Genomic DNA, 23,783 nt, shown 5'->3' with positions numbered 1-23,783 from the left:
CGCCTGGAGATGCAAGACCGTAATCCAGGGAACCTCGACCTCAGCTATACATCAGAATCCACTGGAAAATTAAGAAAAATTCCACAACTCAGTCTACAGCTCTGACCAATTAAATCAGAACCAACAGCTTTTCAAGGTCCCTAGCAGGTTCCCATGTGCACCTGGAGAGTGAGAGCCAGTGTATTCACAATGTACCTCAAATTGAACTTGAGTCACGAGCCTGAGTTTATAAAACCCATTCTCTGGTTTCCCTAATTTCTTCTTTTTTTTTTTTTTTAAAGATTTTATTTATTTATTTGACAGAGAAAGAGGCAGCCAGCGAGAGAGGGAACACAAGCAGGGGGAGTGGGAGAGGAAGAAGCAGGCTCATAGCAAAAGAGCCTCATGTGGGGCTCGATCCCAGAACGCCGGGATCACGCCCTGAGCCGAAGGCAGAAGCTTAACTGCCGTGCCCCCAGGCGCCCCTGGTTTCCCTAATTTCTATCAGCTGCCATTCTTGCGGTCTTCCAAGTATGGAACACACTGATCCATTCACACTTCCCTCTCCTAGTATGTTTATTAGTCATCAGGTCATGCCTGCCAACATCCACTCCTTTGTTTGTACCCACTCTGCCACTAACCTGGTCTAGGACCTCACCTCTTCATCAGATCCCCCCTCGGCCTCCCAGCCTCCGCCCTCCTCTTTCCCAAGAACCTGCACACCACTCCAGCCGAGCTGTAAAACCCTGCTTTCATCAGGCACTTCCCTGCTCCAAAATTTTAGTAGCTCCCTGCTGCCTACAGGATAAAATCTAAATTTTTTCAATTAATACCAGTGACTTTACAGAAAGAGAAGAAAAAAAAAAACCAAAGAGAAAAACCAAAAGCAGAAAGAGAGAAAGAAATAAAGAAGAGAGAAAGAAGAAAAAAAAATCCTATCCATTAAGTATTTGCTGAATGAATGACTCAACTGAGAAGTGCAAAGTGTCCCTCACTGTTTGTTTCACAGCCGACCCCACACTCAGGGCCTCACCTTCTGGATCTGGGCCACCAGCGCTGCACTGCCGCTGAAGCAGTGTTCTGATGCCTCTGGCTCCGAGAGGCTGCTCCGAGAACCCGCGCTGCTGCTTAACACCGGCGTGGGCAGTGTGCCCGCGGGCTCGTACTGCTGGCTGGAAGGCCACTTCCCCTTTAACACCACGTGGCAGATATTATCCAGGCGGTTGATTATCACGCGATCCTATAAAGAAGACCAAAAGTTCTGAGGAGTAAGCACCAAGCTACCCAAATTCACAAAGTCCCTAGAGATCATGTGTCACGTTTTCTAACCAGAAGGAGTTGATTAGAAAAAAACGAACACTCAGATGTACTCACTTTATAAGTCTTAAAATAAGTTCTATGGTCTGGACAATGAAAATTAAAGCCACAGTGCTTCAAATACGAAGACAGTTTTATCTTATGGTCTAATTAGTTGAGCATGTATTTCTTTAATGTTCAGATGTGACATTATTAATACTTTTCAAGGTATTACACATTTCTGAGTTTATACTCAGAAATACTCTACAAGCTGAGAATGCTTTGGGTACAGAATGCATGCTCTGGGAAGTACCTTTGGCCACTCGGAGAAGGAAAAGAGGGTCTTCTCCTGGAGCAGCTGAGCAATGGTGGGAGCCCGAGCCTCCTGCAGGTCATCCCCAAGGTCTCCTGCGACACCTGAGGTCGAGCTTTTGCTCTCCTCTTCCGAGTATTTCCCTGGGTAATCTGCAAAGAAGGGTTTAAACAATTAATCCGGTATTGGGAGACAGTAATGATCTGAACGATTAGGACACCCTATCCGTCTTTTCAAAAAATCAGCCCATTCTGTGCTTATTTGAAATTGAACATTAATTCCCATGCTATTTCCAGAAGAACCCTGTCAGTTAAGCCATAAAAGCAGATCCTTTCTCTAGCGCTATCCATGCAAGTCATGTGATAACTCTGCATCCACACACCAACACAAACAACAAAAGAAAGGAGGAGAGAGGAGACTGTCCTGTGTATCCAACAGTGAGAGTGGAATGAGCACTGAGAGCAGCTGACAAGAGGAAACTGAACATTATTAATACTCTTATACATTTGAAGGCAGTCTTTGAAATGTAACACAGCAAAATGCTGATGTCAATAATGATGGATGAAAAGCCCTGAAACTTACAACAAAGGTAAAACAGACTTGCTTCATGTCCAAAATGATGCAAAGAAACCTAGAATATTTAAATTACTTCATTAATGAAAAGAAATGGAAATGCAATTCATTCTTTTAAGTTTCAGTGGTGAAAGTTTATTGATATCAATGAAATGGACCTTTAAAGACCCACTTACCAGTAAGGGAGGGAATGACAAGGAATGAACACAGGGTAGCAAAATGTCCAGTGCAGGAAAAATTGTGAGCCTCTTTTCTTGTGAACTGACAAGGAATGTCGATCCTTTGAAATGTGGAGATTTCACTTGTGACTGTGCACCAAGTCTAGGGAGCTTCAGGGACCTCTCACCATGAACAGGACCTTGCTAGGCCAGTGGATTCAAGGATATACAAGACAGATGTGGCCCTGACCCTCAGACTCTTACGGTTTCGTGGGGGAAAGACAGTCAGGAAAACAGTAATAATAAATGAATACAACTACAGACAGTGGCAAGTGCTATAAAAAGAAACAAGCTGTCATGATAGGAAGTAAGAGCCCGCGGAAGGGAGGGCTGGCAGAGAGGGCTTTTCTAAGGAGAGAACACCCAAGAAGAGGAGGACAAAGGTTACTCTGGACGTGCTGAGGAACTAAAGAGACACTTCCAGGAGGAAAGTACAAAGATGTGGGTAGAGGGGTAGAATCACTTAGATAATGCTGAATTCTGTAGGTCATGATAGAAAATTCGAATTTTATTCTAGATCTGATGGGAAGCATCACTGGAAGGTTTTAAGCAGAGAGGCTGGACTTGAGTTTTAAGAAAAATTAATGATGTGTGAGAGAAAACCCTGGAAAAAAAAGCCAGGAGATCTGGGGGCTGGCCCCGACAGCCGTACCAATTACTGCTCCTTTATGGTAGACTTCCAGGTGCAGAAACAGACCGACCCTCTCTGCCCCACCTGTCCCATGTCTCCTGTGTGTGGAGGACCCCTTCTGAGGTTTGCAAAAGCATTGGGAAAAGCACTGGTGCAAGGAGGCCCGCCCTTGAGTGTGTGCGCCGCTCATCCAAGCTCATCAAGGGGCCACTGCAACAGAGGGCGTTGGTGGACAGATGCTTCTCCTCTGAACCATACTCTTCCACGCTCTGTACTCATTTCACTGCCTGGATTTCCGTGGACTATTTGGTGATCTCCCCCACAACAAGGTTCAAAAAACAATGTGGGTTTTATAGTCTAACACATGGCAGCGATCCTTTGTGGCCTAGGCTGAGGAAGGACAAGGTCAGAGATGGGCTCCTCCCGGGTCAGCTGGGGCTACAAGTCGAATAAACTACTTTCAGTAGCCTCTCTGTCATCCTAGCTAGCGTGTAAATTTTAACTTGAGTTTGGAACCAGTCTCAAGGAAGTCACTAATCACAATGACCGAAACCAAAGGTGAGGGAGCTTACAAAAAGAGGGAAGCTAGATCGTGCGGGGGAGCTTCACTGAGCTCCCCTCCCTCTTTCCCTCTGTGATATAAAAGTCACTGTCGCAGAAGGAGGAGGCTTGTCTGTCTAAATCCCGAGTACCACACCCGGCATCAGGTCAGACATGAATAGGGATTTTGTCTTTTTGGGTTTTTTGGACAACAACAAGGAAATAGAATGATTTTTGTTCACTCCAATATGCCCTCTTGGGTCTGAAGAAGTAAAAACAACAGTAAAAAAGTTAAAAACCATTTCTTTTTGCTCAGAATCTCTAATCAATGTATTTATATCCCTTCAAGGCACAGAAATACCTGAGTCATTTAGACTCTTAACATTTAAAAAGTCCTCCTAACTTAAAGCCTTATCTAAGACTTCCCTATTTAAAAAGCTCAAATCTATTTGTATTTCTGTTGAGTTACTTGTAATTTTGTTCTTTTTACTCCTGTTGAGTTATTAAAAATGAATCTGAGCCACATGCGCCAACAGCGAATCACAAGGTTTAGACAATGACATGAATAAACAGCACTAGCTTTGCTCACCTTAATAAAGATCACATCAATTTGTATTTTTGCGGAGTTCCTGAAAAATTAACTAACCCTATAAAAAACCGCAGGTTCCTGACGTTCCCAGGCTTTCCTACTTTAACCAGTTTGAAGGAGCTCACCTAGAGGAAGAAAAGCTCCTTCCCCTCGAGGCCACATTCAGCATCTACCATAGACAAAGCAGTGTAAGCCCTGCCCAAATCACACGGCTGACGCGGCAAAGGTGCTACGATGGTTTAGGATCATCCCCAGTGTTCTAGAATGATCAGAGTTAAGCTAGTCTCACTTTCAGACAAGGCCTGTGACCTTTGGTTTTAAACCACAGGGAACGTGGGCAGGTGTGACTCAGAAGCCATGCATCCCCTGACACTCCCTCTGCGCCCCCGCCATGGGAGGACTGGCTTATCTAAAATACCACAGACCCCACACACTGTACCTTGAGCATGGCCGTTCCCATCTCTGTCATAATCATCTTTACTCTCAAAATCCATGTCTTCAGACTTGAGCTCACTGGCTTCCGGATACACAGGAAAACCTTTCTTTCCCTCTGCACTGTCCTTCCAAGGCTCTTTGGACAGCTCGTGCTTCCCCTGAGAGGGCGCCGCCGGAGCAGCAGTGGGCTCACCCTCCACTGTGATACTGTTGGTTTTGCTTCTGTATACATCTGGGTTATAACCCTTGGGTTTCTCCACTTCAAACTCCTCATTCTCGAGGCCACGCGTCCACCTGTCCGTGTGCTTGCAGTGACACTGACAGGCTGCTTGAGGAAACGCCCCCTGCGGTCCAGGGTTCTGGCTCACGGCCTCCAGGCTTCCTCTCTTGGCCTCTTCCACGTGCAAGCCTCGGCTCTTTTCCCTTAGGATATCAGCAGTGGGCTCGGCCAGATGCACAACCTTAGGCCTTTCCCTCAAGCCTGCAGCCACGCCTACGTTCTCCTCTTCATTCTCCTCCTCTTCCTCCTCCTCATCGCTGTGGTTCTGACTCAAAACCAATTTACTTTCTAAACTTTTGTTTTCTAATAAATCAATTAATTGGTGATCTGATGACAGGCTTCTTCTGGAGTCACAGACACTAAGATTGCACATATCGACAAACCCACTTTCATTTCCTTGATCCAAGGAAGGGGAAGCTAAGCATTTGGCTTCTAGCTGCCCGATGCTTTCAGGCCTTGGCCCTGTCTCACTGCAGAGCTCCCCTTCCCCTGAAAGAGACAGCAACAGGTGTTTTCCATTTTTGATGTTCATCTGAGCTACTCCTGCTTCCAAACTGCCCATAAAAGAGGGGCCTGCAGGTATTTCTGCCTCGCGGCCACCAGGCTGGCAGTTCCCATCCTCGTTTGCCGAGATGGCCAGATAATCCTTTCTGGGTTCTGTCCTGGTAGTGGGGCTCTCCTGAAAAGAGCCTGGCTCCTGACTCAGGGCTTTCTTACCATACATCATGCCCTCCAAGGACTCAGGCAGCAGACTTTCATCGTGGGTGATGGAAATGACATCCTGAACTTTAGAAATAAAGTTTTCACAAGTCATGTCAGATAAACTGGCCCCAGGTGGAGTGGGATGGTCATCTCTACCTTCTATTTTCACTAGGTTCTCAGGCTCATTTTCAAGGGGCTCTGAAGTCCTGCTCATCTGAGTGTATGTGAGAGATTCGTAGAGTTTGGAGTTGGTCTGGTAAAGGCAACACAGACTTTCTGGTGCCTGGGTGTCCGTTCTCTTATGCTGTGCGTAGTTTCTGTAGGCGTCCAGGAAGGACAGCTGGGGGTCGGTCATGATGTAATAGTCGGTGCGGTTCAGCCCATGTTTGGCAGTGCCGACGAGCAGGTCTCGGTCGTGCTTCCCACACTCCCACCAGACCGGGAGGTAGAGGCTGGGCCTGCAGAGCTGGAGGCGCTCGTGCAGCTGCGGACACCTCAGCACTTGCTCTCGGACCTTCCGCAGCAGTTCGATGCGGTACAGAGTTCTCGCGGCCCGTTCCTCAGTGATGGGTTCCACGTAGATGCTGGGATCTGGGGGACCTGGAAAGGCCAACATGGAGCTGAAGGCAGCCCCAGGACACCCGCCACTCACCTGAGCCCGTGTCTCTGGTCTAACGGCTTAACTCCCTGGTTCCCCAGCACGCAGTCTTAGGGGTGTGTGCCCGATACCATGAAAAGCTACGAGAATGGAAGGTTTCTATGAAACAAGGACAGACCCAGTGAGGGTGAAAGGGGAGCACGATAACTTCGGTTCTAGAAGATAAGCTCTCATTCAGTAAGCATGTACTCTGTGCCCTCTACCCCAAGTATTGTATACGTGTCACTGAGTTCTCAGGACAATGCTAGGCTATAGCATTGTTATCCCCGTCAGATATGCTGACTTGCTCAGGCTGGCAGAACCAGGATTCGAGGCCAGGTCTTGTCAGTGGGACTGCGAGGGCCAGCTCCTTACTATCTATGCAGCTCCCTGGTTTTAATGAAAACACCCTAACCATGCCACACGGGGGATGCTGCTGTCAGCCCAGGACCCACACTGGGTGGACTCCATGTTTGTTTTAGCTTTTCTACAATATAGTCAGATGGGCCACATCTAGTGTATCTACAAGTATGAGGCAGGAGAGGGACGAGGAGGAAGCTGCTGCATCCCAACCAGGAAGCAATTTCTCAGAAGGGGTCTCTACTGGATCAGGGCATGTTTAAAAGGCAGCTGCTTATTTCCTATAGTTACAAGGCAATACGTGGGAAAATAGCTGAAGTTACTACGATATAATCTAAGGAAGGAGCAAAGTTCACCATGGAATAAATCTCTGAGACTTGTTGGAGAGGGTAGTTAACAGCAGCCTCGCAATACTTCTGTGAGGTGTTGATCTGAATTTCAATTTTTGTTGATGCTGCATCGTTTTCGAGAGAGATTTCATTTTATGAGGGTGGACCCAATGAGCAAGTCATGAATTTGTGAAAACCCACTTGTCTTCACCTGAATTCTTCAGGTAGACTCTACTTGTATAATCAAGATAACCTGAAGTGGGGGCGCCTGGGTGGCATTGCGGTTAAGCGTCTGCCTTCGGCTTAGGGAGTGATCCCGGCGTTCTGGGATCGAGCCCCACATCAGGCTCCTCCGCTATGAGCCTGCTTCTTCCTCTCCCACTCCCCCTGCTTGTGTTCCCTATCTCCCTGGCTGTCTCTCTCTGTCAAATAAATAAATAAAAAATAAAATCTTAAAAAAAAAAAAAAAGATAACCTGAAGTGATTCTGTACCTTGAAAATAAACATGCCCTTTCCCTGTCTCATCAGGGACATACGGACAGAGAGCTTTCTCACCACCATCCTTCCATGTGGGCAGACGACAGACGTTCCGGCACATGGCCACAAAGCTATAGAAGTAGTGTTCCAGGCTCTCATCCGACTTCTTGTCCAAACGGGAAATGATGCGGAACTGTGTCCAGTCAAAAGTTTTCTTTTCTTGATCATAAACAACCCCGAAGGAGGACACCGCTCTGTAGAAGTCTGCTTGCTCTCTCCTAGTCCACCTTGGGATTTAATCAAAAAGGGAGAGTGAGCTGTTTTCCCTTAAGGAAAAACGAGACAAAAGAAAAGCCAACAACTACCTACTGAGTGCCTACTAGGAGAGTGCATGGAGTCAAGAAACAGGTAGGCCTGGTTTGCCTATTTTATTATTTTTATTTAAGTTAAATTGGGCTGAGAGGCTTATAATGAAAACAGCCTATTATCCTACCACCACTTTCAAATCTCTCAACTTTTTCTTCTGGTATTTATCTATTTCTAAGTCACGTGTGCAGACTTGCTATCTCTTGATTCGTTAATTTTAGAGATTACCTAGTTTGTTTCCGCTGATGGGAGATGAAGATTTTAAAATACTATGTATGCTTAAATATTTTTCCTGATTATCCCCCCTGTATGTCAACACAGAATCACAGAATCCTGGATGGACCTGAAATTCACCCCCTTTCTTTTCCTGCTGAGGAGATTGGTCCAGAGAAGGGAAGCGACTCCGCCAGCCACACAACTCCCCTGATTGCTATTTCACGTCAGCCTTCTTCCAGGTTTCACGTACCTAGGTAACTCTTATCTAGGACACTAAGGTTCTCCAGCCTCTACATCCTGCAGGGGTAAGATAATGACAGAAGGTGGCTGTCCATAGTCTTTATGAGGGGCTCTTGGGCATGGTACTCTCATCCCCAGAGGGTGTCAGGCTAGGAGTGGGGTGAGGGGTTCAGTGGGGGAGTGAGAAGCAGGGAAAGAGTGCTTCTCTTTAGAGTTGTGAAAGATGGGAGACATATTTTCCCTGAATTACCAAATTTTATAAAGTCAGAAGGTGTACACAGAAGTAGATTTGCTATTTTTTCTACTTGGTATTCTTTTAATTCACTGGATGTTACATCAGAAGGGTGGATAGAAAGACTCAAAGAACTACAGCTTTGTTGATTTTTTCTGGTGCCATTATTCCTAGCCTGTGCTGGCCTTCTGTAGCCATTTTTGGTGTAACTCTCAAATGGGCAAGTAACTTCTGATAATTGATCCCCTCTCCTTCTGGGCTGGCATTTTATAGGACTCACTACTCTCAAAGGCTTGATAAGGATTGGTAGCTATAATATGCAGCTTCAGTGCACACTATTCACTTTGCTGCTAAAAGAACACGGTCTGATATATGCTAATTTTAAATCACATTTCCAGGGATTGGGGTCCAACTTAAGGAAGAGGGTCACGTTGGAAAATCATAAAGGTCTGGGAATTGTGAACAGAATGGTTTCCTAGATCTCATCAACTCCCCAGCCAGCATGACAACACCATCACTGGAGGCTGGAGTGAATTAATTCTGGAGACCACCTAACTTCACAATGAGAACCTTAAATGCACTTGGTCTCTAATTATCAGCATTCCTTTGTCACCTTAACTCACGAGCAGCTCCATATGCCCTTTTGGTCACTGATTTTTTTACCTCTTTTGAGCTTCCTTGTTGATGAGATCCATTTCTGAGGTTCTCCTGAACATCTCTTCCTGGACCCAGTATCCTTGGTTACCTGGTCCCAGGATTTCCGGTCGGCAGAGTTCTTTGCGGTTACAGCGCTGGTACACAGTGACCAGACGTCGGAGGCGAGCCGTGAGAGCAGAGGAAACTGGCCAGGGTGATTTGTCTGGGTCGGAGCCATCCTGGGCTTCAAACATCAGTGAGGATATTAGTATTTACAAACAGAACCAAAATCAAGGTGGCTATTTTAGTTGTTTTAAAAACACAGCTGACTCAAGGACAGGAGCCAGGCCAAGCTGGCAGGGCTGCGATTCTGTTTTAGAAACAGCTGTAGGCTGTGGTTGGCTCTGTCATCACTCACATACAGATGCGCCTGTCCCTGGGGCAGAATCCACCTGAGGACCGTGCTCTAAGGCATGGGAAGAAGCAGGCCCTCTGGGGCCTTCTCCACATAGAACTAGGGGCTTTGGTGTAGCTGGCCTTCCAACTGCCAAAGACTTTATGAAGTTCGAATTCAGAAAAAACAAGTAAAAAAAAACAAACCACATCAAACCAACCCTCCCCAATGTTTCTCCCCTCAAATTAATTAAAGAGATCATAAATCAATGAAACCACCATTCCTTTTTCTCTCCCTGACTCCACCCTGACCTCAGATATCACCGATCTCACTTCTGAATTTCAACAACAGGTGGCAGAAGCCGGCCAGAGCCACATTAACGCTGCGTGTGGGACTCTAGGAGAGTGTGATGAAGTTGAACTTGGCATTTTTTTTTTTTAAAGATTTTATTTATTTATTTGACAGAGAGAGACAGCCAGCGAGAGAGGGAACACAAGCAGGGGGAATGGGAGAGGAAGAAGCAGGCTCCTAGCGGAGGAGCCCGATGTGGGGCTCGATCCCAGAACGCCGGGATCACGCCCTGAGCCGAAGGCAGACGCTTAACGACTGAGCCACCCAGGCGCCCCTGAACTTGGCTTTTTAAGGGGGCCTCCTTAAAAACTCATTTTTATTACATGTGAACTCCAGAATAACTACAAACTGGGACCTTACTTTTCTTTGACTTCAGAAGGACACAGTCTCACCTGCCCGGCCGTCATCCTTCTTTTCGCCAAAAATGCCATCACCTCCATCACTGGAACTCTCCTAGGGATAAAGGAAGCCACGCCATCAGCAAAGCTGCAGCCCAGGACACACCAGCTCAGACAGCCCCCATACAGCAGGAGAGCTCTTCTGCCCACGGACACCTCAAAGACCTGAATCGTCCCCCGTCAATAAAGCTTACTTATGCGGTTTTAAAAGAACCAGAAAGCACTTTATTTAAAATAAGCATTTTTAACTAGAACTGTACAAATGATTCTGTCTGCAGAGAATTAGCTGAAAGAACGATGAGCTGGCATGTTCTCCCTGGCAATTACATTTTACAAGCACTATTTTAGCTGTGAATTTAAATATTTGCGTTACCATCATCTCTTGCAATTTAATACTGTCATTTCACAAAGGTTGTGCCTGCATTTTGGTTTCTTTTTTGCTTTTTTCTTTTTCTTTTGCTGTGAAAAAGTATCATGTTCATGTTCATTATGGTTAGCTTGCTTCACAGCAACAGATGCTCTTGTCCTAAAACGTGACTGCTCTAGACATGAGACCTGATGGTGCAAAACCCCCAGGAATTTAAAATTAAAATCACAACTGAGGCTCCAAGTGAATCTGGAGTAATTTCACAGGCACAGAGCTTATCCAAGTTGGAGCGTTTGATAAACTGGCTCTAATGGATTCCTTTCTAAACCCTTTCTTGGTCTCCGAAGGGAACTCTGAAAGTTCTGTACGTATAAGGTGTGTGGGAGAGTTTGAGGGTGGGAGAAGAGAGAGTGCTATTTTTTGACTGGACCCCATTTCTTAACATGAAAACTTCCTGTCTTTTGATTAGCATCTTTTGACTTGAATGATGGAAGAGAATAACCCAGGATTTAGGACTTTGGCCATGTTAGGGAGGGTCAGATCAGAGTAAGGGTCAGCAATCTGTGGTCTGCAGACTGTGTTTGTGTGGCCCTCAAGCTAAGAAGAGTTTTTACACCTTTGAAGGGAAGAAGAAAAGGAAGAGGAAGGTAAAGGAGAAGAAGAAAACGGGGAAGTAGGAGAGGCAGAAGAATAAGCAACAGACTGTATGTGGCCCCCAGGCCTAAGATATTCACTATGTGGTCCTTTACAGAAAATGTCTGCTACCTCTTGGAAGAGCGCACAAAGCACAGACCAGGAATCTAGGTTCAGGAGGAAAGGAGTGACACCTATGATTGGCAACAGTAAAAATTCTAACCATTCTCTTAGGTCCCTACTACCATGGAACAGGCTCAAAGAGAAAACTGTGAAAAGGCAGAGAGGAGCAGGGGCACGTTCTCTCTTACAAGGTAGTGGTGATAGCTAACAACACGGGGAACGTGCGAAACCCTTTACGTGGCTAATCCCCTTTAGTTCTCAGAACTGCTTCACGAGGTAGAAACTACGACTCTCCTCATTCTACAGATGCAGAAAACAAGCCCTACAGAAAGGTTCAGTAACTTGTCCAAGGTCACACAGCTGGGTTTCAAACACAGTAGTCTGATGACAGCCTACACTTTCAACCACTCCAACCATCCAAAAAAGGGCAAAATGAGAGCCTGGGTTGAAGCTCTGTTTGGAGAGTGACGCATATTTAGAATTGGAGAACACCAGTCCAATCTCTCTTCCTTGGCCCAAAATGTTGCTTGCCATCTAAGCGAAGAGATGGCAACCTCAGGCTCACCTACTGTGCCATTTTGGAGTGGGGCTTAAATATGCCACCCATCCTCTCCCACTACGTGGGTAGTTGCCAAATAAGCGAAAAACTGCCAACCATGCCCTATATCCTTTCCTGCCACCGAGAATTCTTGAGTATCCTCACAGTATCCACAAAGATCCTCCGAAGGCTGAAATTTCTAATTATAGACACTTCCAGACTGAGAAACGTCCTACAGCCTACAAACGTCGGAGTGAGGTGCCAGAGCTACCATGCTCCTTATTACGCTGATGGGTGGCTCACTCAGGCGTCCCCACACCCCAGATCCACACAGTGGCTCCCAGCTTGGTGTGCGGCAGACATGCATGACATGCATGTTTCCCTTCTGGTCCCCCTCACAGTTTCTGTTCGTGCACAGTCAGTAACATGAACAACCTTAGGCAGACTCTTGAGTAGGCAAGACTCTGGTACTGGCAAGTGCCTTTCTCTGCACCCTGCCCTTTCTGGGAGGCACTTCCTCTCTCTGGAAATGACAGAATGGAGAAGACCTAGCCCAAGTGGAAAAGATGTCATAACCTCAGTTAATAACTGACGTACAGTGTGTTCTGTGCGGCTGCGATGGCAGGCTGGGGTCACAGGAAGAACAGCGAGAGCCCTGCGTCTGAAGTACAGTTTAACGTTGAGTATTTCAAGGTTTGCTCTCTCAGACTGTGAACTGATCTGAAAGAAATATTCATCTTCGAGGAGGTGTGACTCTTTCATCTCAGTGGGAAGGGTCCCAGAGAGTGCTGACCACAAGAACCACAAAACAAAGGAAACAGAAAACACAACAACAACAACAACAACAACAACAACAACCACTACCAACAACACAAAGGAAACTGACTGATTACACTGTGCAATATTCCCAGCTGGAGTGTGCATGTGGTTTGCAGTCTGACAGTCCGCGGCGCTCTGGCCTTGGGCAAGCTGTTTCAATCTCTCGAGCTCATTTCTTCATTTGCAAAATGGAGGTAATAATACTTTATAGGGTGATTGTGGGGCACAAATGAGTCGATTATGTCAAGTGTTTAACCAAATGCTGGCCCGAAGCAAACACCTTACAAATGGTGGTGGGGACTATGGGAATGCTAATAAACAGTCCCAACTACCAGTCCCTCCCTGGTCCTATCTTTCACCTGCACTGGGTGCTGTAAGGCAGGCTTTAGAGCGCAAGGAAACAGTTCAACAGCAAAAACAGAGGTCTCCTGGGACCCGGGTCAGCAAGTCGCCAGATACTATACCGAGTACTTTCGATGTAGTTCCCATTTATTCATCAGTTATTCATGATTCCATTTAGACAGGAGGAAACTGGAATGGGGAGGATGATCACCTCATCTAAGATCACACCTAGTTATGAAGTGGTGAAGGTGGAATTAAAACCCAGAAGATCTGACTTCAGAGGATGAGCTCTAACCACTGTGCCATATTGCTTCTGGCAGGGGGAAGACACAGGAGGCCGAATCCAGAGCAGCGTTCATTAACTAAGTCCAAACATGTCACTTCTCCAATGGGGGTAGTGACATGCACAGACTCTTAGTTACTGAACACAGAAGGTCCAGTCTCCCTTGTTTGTGGCTGGCCCCTTTGGGCCTGGCTGCCTGCCCTATTTGGTCTTGATATGGATGGAGGCGGTGGCAGCAGCAGCACAGGCCCAGTGGGACCTGCAGACCCAGGGAATTTCTTCTGTGTTCTAACAAAACCCTAGGATCAACACAACAGGCAAGGAGCTGTCCTCTTATATTGAGGAAATGAGTGTCTCCTGAGTGCCAGGAACTGGACTGGATTCAAGGGCTGTTAACAGTGGAAAAAACAGAACCCTTGTCCTTCCAGAGCCCATAGTCTGGTGGTCATGAGAGACATATGCTGAAAAATATTGGCCGTGATCTGTGATCAGTGCTTCTAAACACAGTGGGAAAATAAGACAGAGTCACCAACTCTGCCAAACCCAAATCAAATAGCGGGGAAAGACATCCATGAGGTGACTTCTGAGCTTCCTACTGAAGGACACAAAGAGGAGTCGGCCAGGAGAAGTTAAGAGCTCTCTGTGAGAGGTAACAGGATTACAGAGGCAGAATTAAAAAGATCCCACTGTGGCTTTCATTTTGCAGGAAAAAAAAAATCAAGCATTCTACTCTTGCATAAACTTCATGTAGAAAGTAAATACACAACAAATGTCATTAACATAACTCAAGGATTTTATTAGGGAAAGACTGCAGGGTGTAGAAAAAGATTGAGTAGGGGAGACACAACTCTTGTGTCCTTTAGCCAGTAGGCCTTTTTTTTGAAGCTGATGAAAACGACTTCAGTTTCCTCCTCTCTAGAACGGGATACGACTAACGCCTAACTGAAGGGGAACCGTGCTTTGTAAGCTTGGAAGTACTCCACATTCAAATATTACTATTTGACTTTAGAGAACCCTCAGACTCTGAACTTGTAAGAATAGAATAATTGTTCACTTCCTAATTGAATTTTTCTTATGATGGGATTTTGACCATTTTAGACATTAAGTTTCTCAGGAGAGTTTTTCCAAGCTCACTCTGGCTATGACTTCATCTTCCATTTTACAGACCTTCTGTTTCAGAGAGCACCTGTAGCAGGCACAGCTGCAGAGCAAGGACAAGACACGCTGCTTAGAAGATGTGACTGTATTAGTCGGCCACTGCTTACCACGGTTTCAGTGAAAACAGCCATTACTCTCCCTATATCATATGAGGTTTGATATTGAGAGATTCTGTTTACAATTTGAGGCTCCAGACCATGGCAAATACAAGTAAACTTTCAGACTAACTGCTGTAGAAAGTCTCTGCATATTCTCTGACTCCAGCTGCATGTGAAATCTGTTACTGTTTACCAATCAAAGATCTACTGGTGTTAAAACAGAGAGAGGGTGAAGGAAGGGACTAAACTAGATCATCTCAAATGTCCCTTCTAACTCTGACATTCTGATTCTCTGACTCACACATTTTAAGAGGACAACAGCCATAGTGTGCTCTGGAAGGCACCAGAATAGCGAGGGTCTGGAGATGATGCAACATAAAGAAAGACAGAGGAACTAGGGGCACTTCACCTGAAGAGACATTTAAAGACATGAAGGTAGCTAGCTGGCCTCAAGAATTTAAAATCCTAACAGAGAGGAGAGAAAGAACAGTTTTGTTCTTTGCAGCACCAGATGAAAACTAAACAAAATCCAGGGAACTAACCGGGAGTCAGATTTCTGGGACAGTATAAGGAAATTTCCTTGAAAACGAGCACATTTTTTTCTTCTTCCCATGGACTCCCGGAATTACCTAAACCTACCTGGAATGACCTCTCACGGCAAGGCTGCAGAGGGGATAGAAAATTCAGACACCACGCAGACGTGTGTCAGGGCTCCTTGCAATACTGGGATTGTGCCAATCTACTAACCATCCCTCTGTCTGCGCCCGGGTCTGTTTAATTCAGAGGAATTCGCCTCGCTACAGACAATATAGGCTCTTTGGGCATCTTTAGCCCTGCCTGCCAATCTCCATGCGAACAGAACTGGGCGAGGGAAACACCCACCCAGCGTCTCTGGGGTTGGGGCAGGAGGTTTGGGATGGGAGGGAAGCAGGGGCGGGCAGCAGACTGGGTTCAGATGTTGGCTGTTCCTCTACAACTGTTACTGTAAGCACATGGATTAAAAGTCAAGCTTAATCTATTTATAATCTGTCCACCTCAAAATCTGGGAGAAGCCACGCCCCGTTCTATCTGCTTTTGATTATATTCTACAGCCCAGGTTTTAGGGATTTCAAAAGCAAAATAAATAATACAGTCATTAATTTCATAAATGAGTAAAATGTAGTTCCGGAGGAGTTTAACCCTGCTGTAAGGAAACTTGAGTTATTTTATAATTCTGCCACAGCCCCTTCGGTGCCCAGATGTCTCCAAGATCAAAGATGGGATCAGCTAAGTGTATAATCTTGACTGTGAACAGCTTTCAGAGCTGGGTGGCTGTGGCTGTCTTTCCATAGAAGTAGCATGGACGTGCTGCTGAAATACTTTCTACTTTCTTGACTATGAAAACAATGCTTGATTAGAGAACATAACACAAGAATATCTAGAAAATATCTAGTCTGAACTCTATCCTCTGGTAGCTTTAAGAATTTGGCAAAGTCTTTCTTTTTTTTTTAAAGATTTTATTTATTTATTCGACAGAGATAGAGACAGCCAGTGAGAGAGGGAACACAAGCAGGGAGAGTGGGAGAGGAAGAAGCAGGCTCATAGCAGAGGAGCCTGATGTGGGGCTCGATCCCATAACACCAGGATCACGCCCTGAGCCGAAGGCAGACACTTAACCGCTGTGCCACCCAGGTGCCCCTTGGCAAAGTCTTTTAAAGTTTCCGGGCCTAACTGCCTGCAGCCCTCCAACGAGGTGCTTACTGTTCTCAGCGGAGGTGAGGAGCGATGGAAACAAATGGAAACCGTAAAGTTCCATGAAGTATAAGGTATTACTTGCTTTTCTCTGGTACTTGAATTGCTTCTAAGGAAAAACACATCCCAAATTCCAGACAAAAGGAGTAACAAGATAAGCAAGGGACCAGAGCAAGGGACCGGAATGGCAGAACCTGGATTTCAACTGTTGACATCAGAACCCAACTTCCTTTAGGTCAGGGTCAGAAGTTTCACGCTGATCTGCTTCAATCCACTGCTTCTCAAACCATGGGGAGATGTGGAAACATATCTTTGAACAATAATTATTTCCTACTTTGGGGAACTGATGTCATTGTTATTGTTATAGGAATCAGATCTGATGGAAGCCAAAGTAAATACCACACATTCTTCCAACTAGAACCAAAAGAAAAGAACTGATAACTTTTGGGTGGTGATGAAGAAAAGATAAGAGATTATCCTGGCAATGGACTCAGCTGGGGACAACTGTACATAACCTCTGGGATTCAGAATCCATGAAATTCTACCAGATTCATTTGCTCTGTAACTCAAAGCCAGAGAACATGTGTGGTCAAATGGTGCTGGGGCGCTGGTAAGGTTTCAGTGTGCTTATGCAAAGCCCCAGAAACTCATTTGTAAAATGCAGCGCAGACTTTTGCTTCTGGGAAAGTGCATATTTCCCTATTCCCTACTCTAAGCACTGTGAAAACCCCTGGACATTATACATGAAACAAACAAGAAAACTCTGAAAGGTGAGAGAAGGCAAACCAACTAGGGACTTTGGGACCCAAGGAATAACACAGTGGTGAGTTCCACGGTTTTCTTTTTGACCTTATATATCCTAGATTTGGAGGGAAAGAAGCTGACTACCTGGAAATGCCAAAGGGTGCAGACAAAAAAAAAAAAAAAAGCCCCAACAAAAGCAGGTTAGGAATACACAAAATGTTAAGACAATACCTGCTATCCTCCAGCCCAAGAACACAAAACACTGGCTCAACACATCCATGGCCAAACACATCCAAAGGCCAAGCGGAGAATCGTGACTTCCACCTTCACCAGACTGTAACAGGGCACCCCATGCTCCCGCTGGGGTGGTGTCAAAAAGCCAAGTAGGGAGCTGGGACTTTCATCTCTGAGAAGGAGTAATGAGGTCCTCATCCCCACCCACAATGTTGGCAAAGACCATGGCAGAGCTGAACTTTCACTCCTGTCCAGCAATAATGAGAAACATCCCCCCTCCAGGTTTCACTGGGGGCCGGCTGGGAATGTGAACGTCTACTCCTACCTGGTAGCAACAAGGTAGTACCCATCCCACACCCCACTCCCCTGAAAGAGAAGCATCAGAAGGAGTCAATTAAAACAGAAGTTTTAAATAAGATCCTGAGCCTTATAATACCAAAATGTCCAGATTTCAGTGAAAAATCTTATCATATCATACCAAGAAACAGGAAGATCTCAAACTGAATGAAAAAAGGACAATAAATGCTACCACTGAGATGACACAAATCTTAGAATTTGATGTAAGAATTTATTTTTTCATTTTTTAAAGATTTTATTTATTTATTTGACAGAGCACAAGCAGGGGGAGCCACAGGTAGAGGGAGAGGGAGAAGCAGGCTCCCTGCCAAGCAGGGAGCCCGATGTGGGGCTCGATCCCAGAACCCTGGGATCAAGACCTGAGCCAAAGGCAGACACTTAACCGACTGAGCCACCCAGGCACCCCTGACATAAGAATTTAAAGCAGTCATCAAATGAACAATTCTGAAAATGCTTGCCACAAATAAAAAACCAAAATCTCAGCAAAGAAACAAAGATCCAAAGAAGAACCAAAAAGTAATGTTAGATTTGAAAAATACAATAACCAACAAGAATCCTAAAAAACAAAACAAACAACAACTCAATCTCAATGGACAGTCTCAACAGCAGAATGCAGGAGAAAAAGAAAAAAATCAGGGAACTTAAAGACAGAAAAATAGAAAGTACCTGATGTGAAAAACAGAAAAATAGATTTAAAAATAAATAAATACAGCATCAGGGACCTGTGGGACTGTAACAAAAGTTTTGTTTTTTTTTAAAAAGATTTATTTGTTCATTTATTTGAGAGAGAGAGAAAGGGAGAGAGAAAGCAAGCACACAGAGGGAGGGAGAAGCAGACCCCCAGCTGAGCAGGGTGCCCAATGCAGGGCTCGATCCCAGGACCCTGGGATCATGACCTGAGCAGAAGGCACATGCTTGACTGTGCCACCCAGGCGCCCCTGTAACAAAAGTTCTAATGTTCATATCATCAGAGGAGGAGGGAAGGGGGGAAAGAAAGGGCGTGAAGAAATAAGAGCTGAAAACTCTCCAAATTTGGCAAAAGACATAAACCTACAGATTCAAGAAGCAGAGAAAATCCCAAACAGGATGAAATCAAAGAAATCCACACACACACAAAAATCATGGTTGCGCTTCTGAAAACTAAAGACAAAGAAAAAAATCCTGAAAGCAGGAAGGGAAAAATGGATGCCTTACCTATAGGAGAAAAACAACCCGAATGACAGCAAATTTCTCATCAGAAACCATGGAGGCCAGAAGAAAGTGCCACAACGTTTTTCAAGAGCTGGAAGAAAAGAACTGTCAACCCAGAATCCTATACCCAGTGCAAATATCCTTCTGCAATGAAGGGGATATTAAGACATTCTCAAAGAAAAGCTACGAGAAATGTCAACCAGACATACCCTAAAAGAATGGCTGAAGGAATTTCTCTAAATGGAAAGAAGAAACGTTGGAACACTATAAAGAAGGAGGAATCCAGTAAACAAAAAATACAACTAAATACCACAGACTCTTCTTCTCCTCTTCCATTTTTTTTTAAAAAAGATTTCATCTATTTATTCGACAGAGATAGAGACAGCCAGTGAGAGAGGGAACACAAGCAGGGGGAGTGGGAGAGGAAGAAGCAGGCTCCTAGCGGAGGAGCCTGATGTGGGGCTCGATCCCATAACGCCGGGATCATGCCGTGAGCCGAAGGCAGACGCTTAACCGCTGTGCCACCCAGGCGCCCCTCCTCTTCCATTTTCTAAATTATACTGACAGTTGCAGCAAAAGTTATGATATCATCTGATATGGTTCTAAATGTATGTGGAAGAAATATTTAAGATCATTATATTAAAAATGGGGGGAGGGTAAAGAGACAAAACTAGTAGTAAGGTTCCTACACTACTGGTGAATGATCATACTAGTGGAGTGTGATACTTTATGTATATATAATAAAATATCTAGAAGAACCATCAAAAAGCTGTTAAAAAACCAATATAGATAATAGAGATAAATAAAAGAGCAATCATAGACGTGTTCAAGTAACCCAGAGAAAGGCAGAAAAAAGAAAACAGAGAATCAAATATCGGAGAAAATAATAAAATATTGGACTTAAGCCTTACTGTCTGAATAATTACATTAAATATTAAGGGCTGAATACACCAACTCAATGACAGAGATTGGCATAATGCATTAAAAAGTTATGACCCCACTCTATGTTATCTACAGGAAACGCACTTCAAGCGTGACAATAAAAGCAGGCTGAAAGTAAAAGTTGTAAGATGCAAACATTAATCAAAGGAAATCAGGAATAGTTATATTTATGTCAGATAAAGTACACTTCAGAGCACAGCCAACTATCAGAGGTAGAGATGGACATTACATAATGATATTAGAGTCAATGTACCTAGGAAGACAAACCAAAATATGCATGCACCAAACAACAGAGCTGCAAAATATGTGAAGCAAAGACTGATACAAATGAAAGGAGAAACAAATTGATAATTATATTGGAGACTTCAATACTCCTCTCTCAGCAACTAATGAAACAACCAGACAAAATCAGCAAGGATACAGAAGAACTCAACAACATTATCAACTAACATGATCTAACTGACATTTACACAATTATGTCAGCATAACTGCACCCAACAACAGCACAATACACATTGTTTTTCAAGTGCCCATGGAACATACACCATGACAGACCATGTCCTGGGCCATAAAACAAACCTTAACAAATTTAAAACAACTGAAATAATACTTTGTACTCTGAACACAATAGGATCAAACTAGAAATAAAAAACAGAAAGATAATAGGAAAATCTCCACAAACACTTGGAAACGAAATAATACATGTTTAATGATCCACAGATCAAAGAGGAAGTCTCAAGAGAAATTTTTTAAAAATACATTAAATTGAATGAAAATGAAAATACAACATAGCAAAATTTGTGGGATATAGTTAAAATAATGCTGAAAGGGAAATTTATAGCACTGAATGCATACATGAAACAAGCAGGAAAGTCTTAAGACGGTAATTTAAGCTCCACTCCAAAAATCTAGAAAAAGAAAAGGAAAATAAAACCAGGGCAAGCAGAAGGAAGGGAATAATAAAGAGTAGAAGTCAATGAAATTTATTAATTTTTTCAAGATTTTATTTATTTATTTGAGAGACAGCACAAGAGAGCACAAGCATGGAGGAGAGGCAGGGGAAGAGGGAAAAGCCAGCTCAGGGAGCCTGACATAGGGCTTAATCCCAGGACCCTGGGATCATGACCCGAGCTGAAGGCAGATACTCAACCAACTGAGCCACCCAGATGCTCAGAAATCAATGAAGTTTAAAAGAGAAGACAAAGAGCTGAAACAAAGAGTTGATTATTTAAGAAGATAAAGTAGACTAATCTCTAGTAAGATAGATGAAGAAAAAAAGAGAGAAGATACAAATCACCAGTATCAGGAATGAAACAGGGAACTGAACGACAATTCAAAAGGATAAGAGAATACAATGAAAAACTCAACACACACATTTGACAACTTGGGATGAACTAGGCCAAATTCCCTAAAAAACACAAACTATCACAATTTACTCAACATAAAATAGAGTTGGATTCATAATTTTAAAACTCTCTCAAAAAGGAATCTCTAGCCTGGTTTCATGGGAGAATTCTACAAACGTTAAAAAAAATTAATACCAATTCCAGACAACCTCTATCAGAAAGTAGTTGAAGGAAACATCCAATTCGTTTATAAAGCTAACATTGCCCTAATATCAAAAGCAGACAAAGATAGTATTGGAAGACAACTATAGACCACTATCCCTCATGAATACAGATGCAAAAATCCTTAACAAAATATTAGCAAATAGAATTTAACAATAAGAATTATACACCATGACTGAGTGGCATTTATCCCAGTTTATGCAGGGATGCAAAGCTGATTCAGTATTTGAAAATCAATCAATGTAATCTACCATATTAATAGCTAAATAAGAAAAATCACACAATCATATTAATCGGTACAAAAAATGCATTTGACAAAACTCAACATCTATTCATGATAAAAATTTTCAGAAAACTAGGGATACAGGGGAATGCCTCATATTTGATAAAGACCACCTCCAAAAACCTAGACCTAGCATTGTACTTAATGATGAAAGACTGAATGTCTTCCTCCTAATATGAGGAACAAGGCAAAAATGTCTGCTCTCAGCATTCATTCAACACAGTCCTGGCAGTTCCAGACAGTGCAATATAGCAAGAAAGAGAAATACAAGGTATACAGATCAGGAAAGAAGAACTAACACCACCCCCATTCGCAGATGACAGGATTGTTGATGCAGAAAATTCCAAAACACCTTAAATTGAAATTGTGTTGATCAAGTTTGTAGGATACCAGAAAAACATAAATATCCCATTCACAATCACACCAAAGGAAACGAAATACTTAGATGTAAATCCACAAACATGTACAGAAATTGTTCTCTGAAAAACTATAAAATAGTGATGAAAGAAATCAGAGATCAAAATCAGTGGAGAGATACGTCGTAAGACTCAATATAGTAGAGGTCAATTCTCAAAATGACACATGGATTTAATGCAATTCCCAGCAATAAAACAATTCCAAAAAAGAAGTGGGCAGATTCATTAGCAGCACATTAGTTGCCTACTTGTCTTAATAATTAAATGCCATCTAATTTATTTTTTTAATATTTTTTTATTATATTATGTTAGCTAATTAAAACCCCAGCAAAATAGCTACTCTCCATTCCCTGTTTCTAATTCAGTGTCCACCAAAAGAGTCAAATAAAGGTCACCATATCTTCTGACATTTGAATATCTAGGAAAGAAATCTGGCTGTTGAGTCCAGCCTCATTAGATCTAAATCTGAACTTGAAAAAATAAGCATGTAAAACAACCAGCCAAACAAATAAGCTAAAAAACTCCATAGCGTGAGATTTCAAAAATGACAAGGAAAAGTACACTTCACATTTTTGTGTGAAAAGTGAGAGCAATGCATCATTTTCAAGCAGCAGGTAAAAAGACATTTGTGTTGTTGCATCACGAGCTCAACATCTCCATAACAGGGTGAATAAAACTGCATGGTACAGAAATGGATTCTTAAAAATTGAGTTCAAGTTTTACCTTGCTCTTCCTATGAATGTGAATGAAAATAATTCAGAAGCTTAATCTGAATAAACTACTTATCATGGTGCTCTTAATGAAACACTGGTTTCAAACAGCATTTAGGATATGAACTATAGAATGAGGATTCAGAGATCCTATTTCCTGGTACAATGAAGTGTTTTTGAAGCTGCTTTAATTCTTTCAACCTCCAGATGACTGCAGCATCTTACAGGAGGAGGCTGGGTGAGTCTCTCTGAGGTGGTCTTCCTAGAAGTTTGCAGGGACAAACGCAGATCACATTAAATACTGCTGCTGCTTTCCCTGCACTGCCTTCAGAAGAGCACAAAACAACAAATGCTATTGTGAAATGCCCAACTACCCAAAGTCTAAGGAAATGGAAGTGTACATTTTCTCTAAGATTAAAGAGGGCAGGTGATGTGAGGAGCACTGGGTGATACACTCAACGAATGAATCATTGAACATTATATCAAAAGCTATTGATGTACTATACTTTGGCTACATGAATTTAAATGAAAAAATAAAATGTTAAGTATTTATATCTTAAAAAAAAAAAAGAAGTGGGCAGATTCAGTCTATCCAATGTTAAGATTTATGAAATAGCTACAATAATCGATACTACATGCTAACTGGCAGAGGAGCAGACAAATAGAAGAATGGAACAGAATCGAGAACCCAGAAACATCCCCACGAATATGCTCCACTGATACTCTGACAAAGGTGAAAAGCAATGCAATGTAGAAAAAACAGCTCCTCATAACAAATGGTTCTACAGCAACAGGTTAAAAAAAGGACCTGAATCTAATTCTCTCCATTTATATGAAAACTAACTTAACATGGACCACAGACTTACATATTAAACTAAAGAACTTTTAATAGAAAACATAGAAGAAAACCTCAGAGATCCACAGATAGGCAGAATTCCTACACTTAAAACCAAAAGCATGATCCATAAAAAGGAAAAATTGGTAAGCTGGACTTCCTCAAAATTAAAAACTGTTATTCTGCGACAGACAATGTGAATAGGATAAAAAGACAAAC

At 43.3% G+C, this 23,783-nt stretch overlaps 1 protein-coding gene across 6 annotated transcripts in view; it reads right to left on the bottom strand.

The window, feature by feature from the left end:
• Nucleotides 1-23,783, bottom strand: part of CHD6 (chromodomain helicase DNA binding protein 6) — a 191,599-nt gene that overhangs the window by 13,147 nt on the left and 154,669 nt on the right. For 3 of the 6 annotated variants that reach the window (XM_048222088.2, XM_057312520.1, XM_057312519.1), the window contains exons 28-33: nucleotides 10,187-10,247; nucleotides 9,077-9,293; nucleotides 7,375-7,646; nucleotides 4,579-6,156; nucleotides 1,589-1,740; nucleotides 1,013-1,219 (exon numbers count right to left, since the gene is read on the bottom strand). In XM_048222088.2, the coding sequence (XP_048078045.1) occupies nucleotides 1,013-1,219; nucleotides 1,589-1,740; nucleotides 4,579-6,156; nucleotides 7,375-7,646; nucleotides 9,077-9,293; nucleotides 10,187-10,247 (2,487 nt within the window). The remainder of the gene's footprint in view (nucleotides 1-1,012; nucleotides 1,220-1,588; nucleotides 1,741-4,578; nucleotides 6,157-7,374; nucleotides 7,647-9,076; nucleotides 9,294-10,186; nucleotides 10,248-23,783) is intronic. The other 3 variants (XM_026503520.4, XM_048222089.2, XM_057312521.1) reach the window with 1 other exon arrangement.

This window comes from Ursus arctos, unplaced genomic scaffold, assembly GCF_023065955.2.
Source record: "Ursus arctos isolate Adak ecotype North America unplaced genomic scaffold, UrsArc2.0 scaffold_16, whole genome shotgun sequence".
Lineage (NCBI taxonomy): Eukaryota > Metazoa > Chordata > Mammalia > Carnivora > Ursidae > Ursus > Ursus arctos.
Note: the sequence above shows the minus strand (reverse complement) of the source record. Positions and strands in the feature narration are given on the sequence as shown.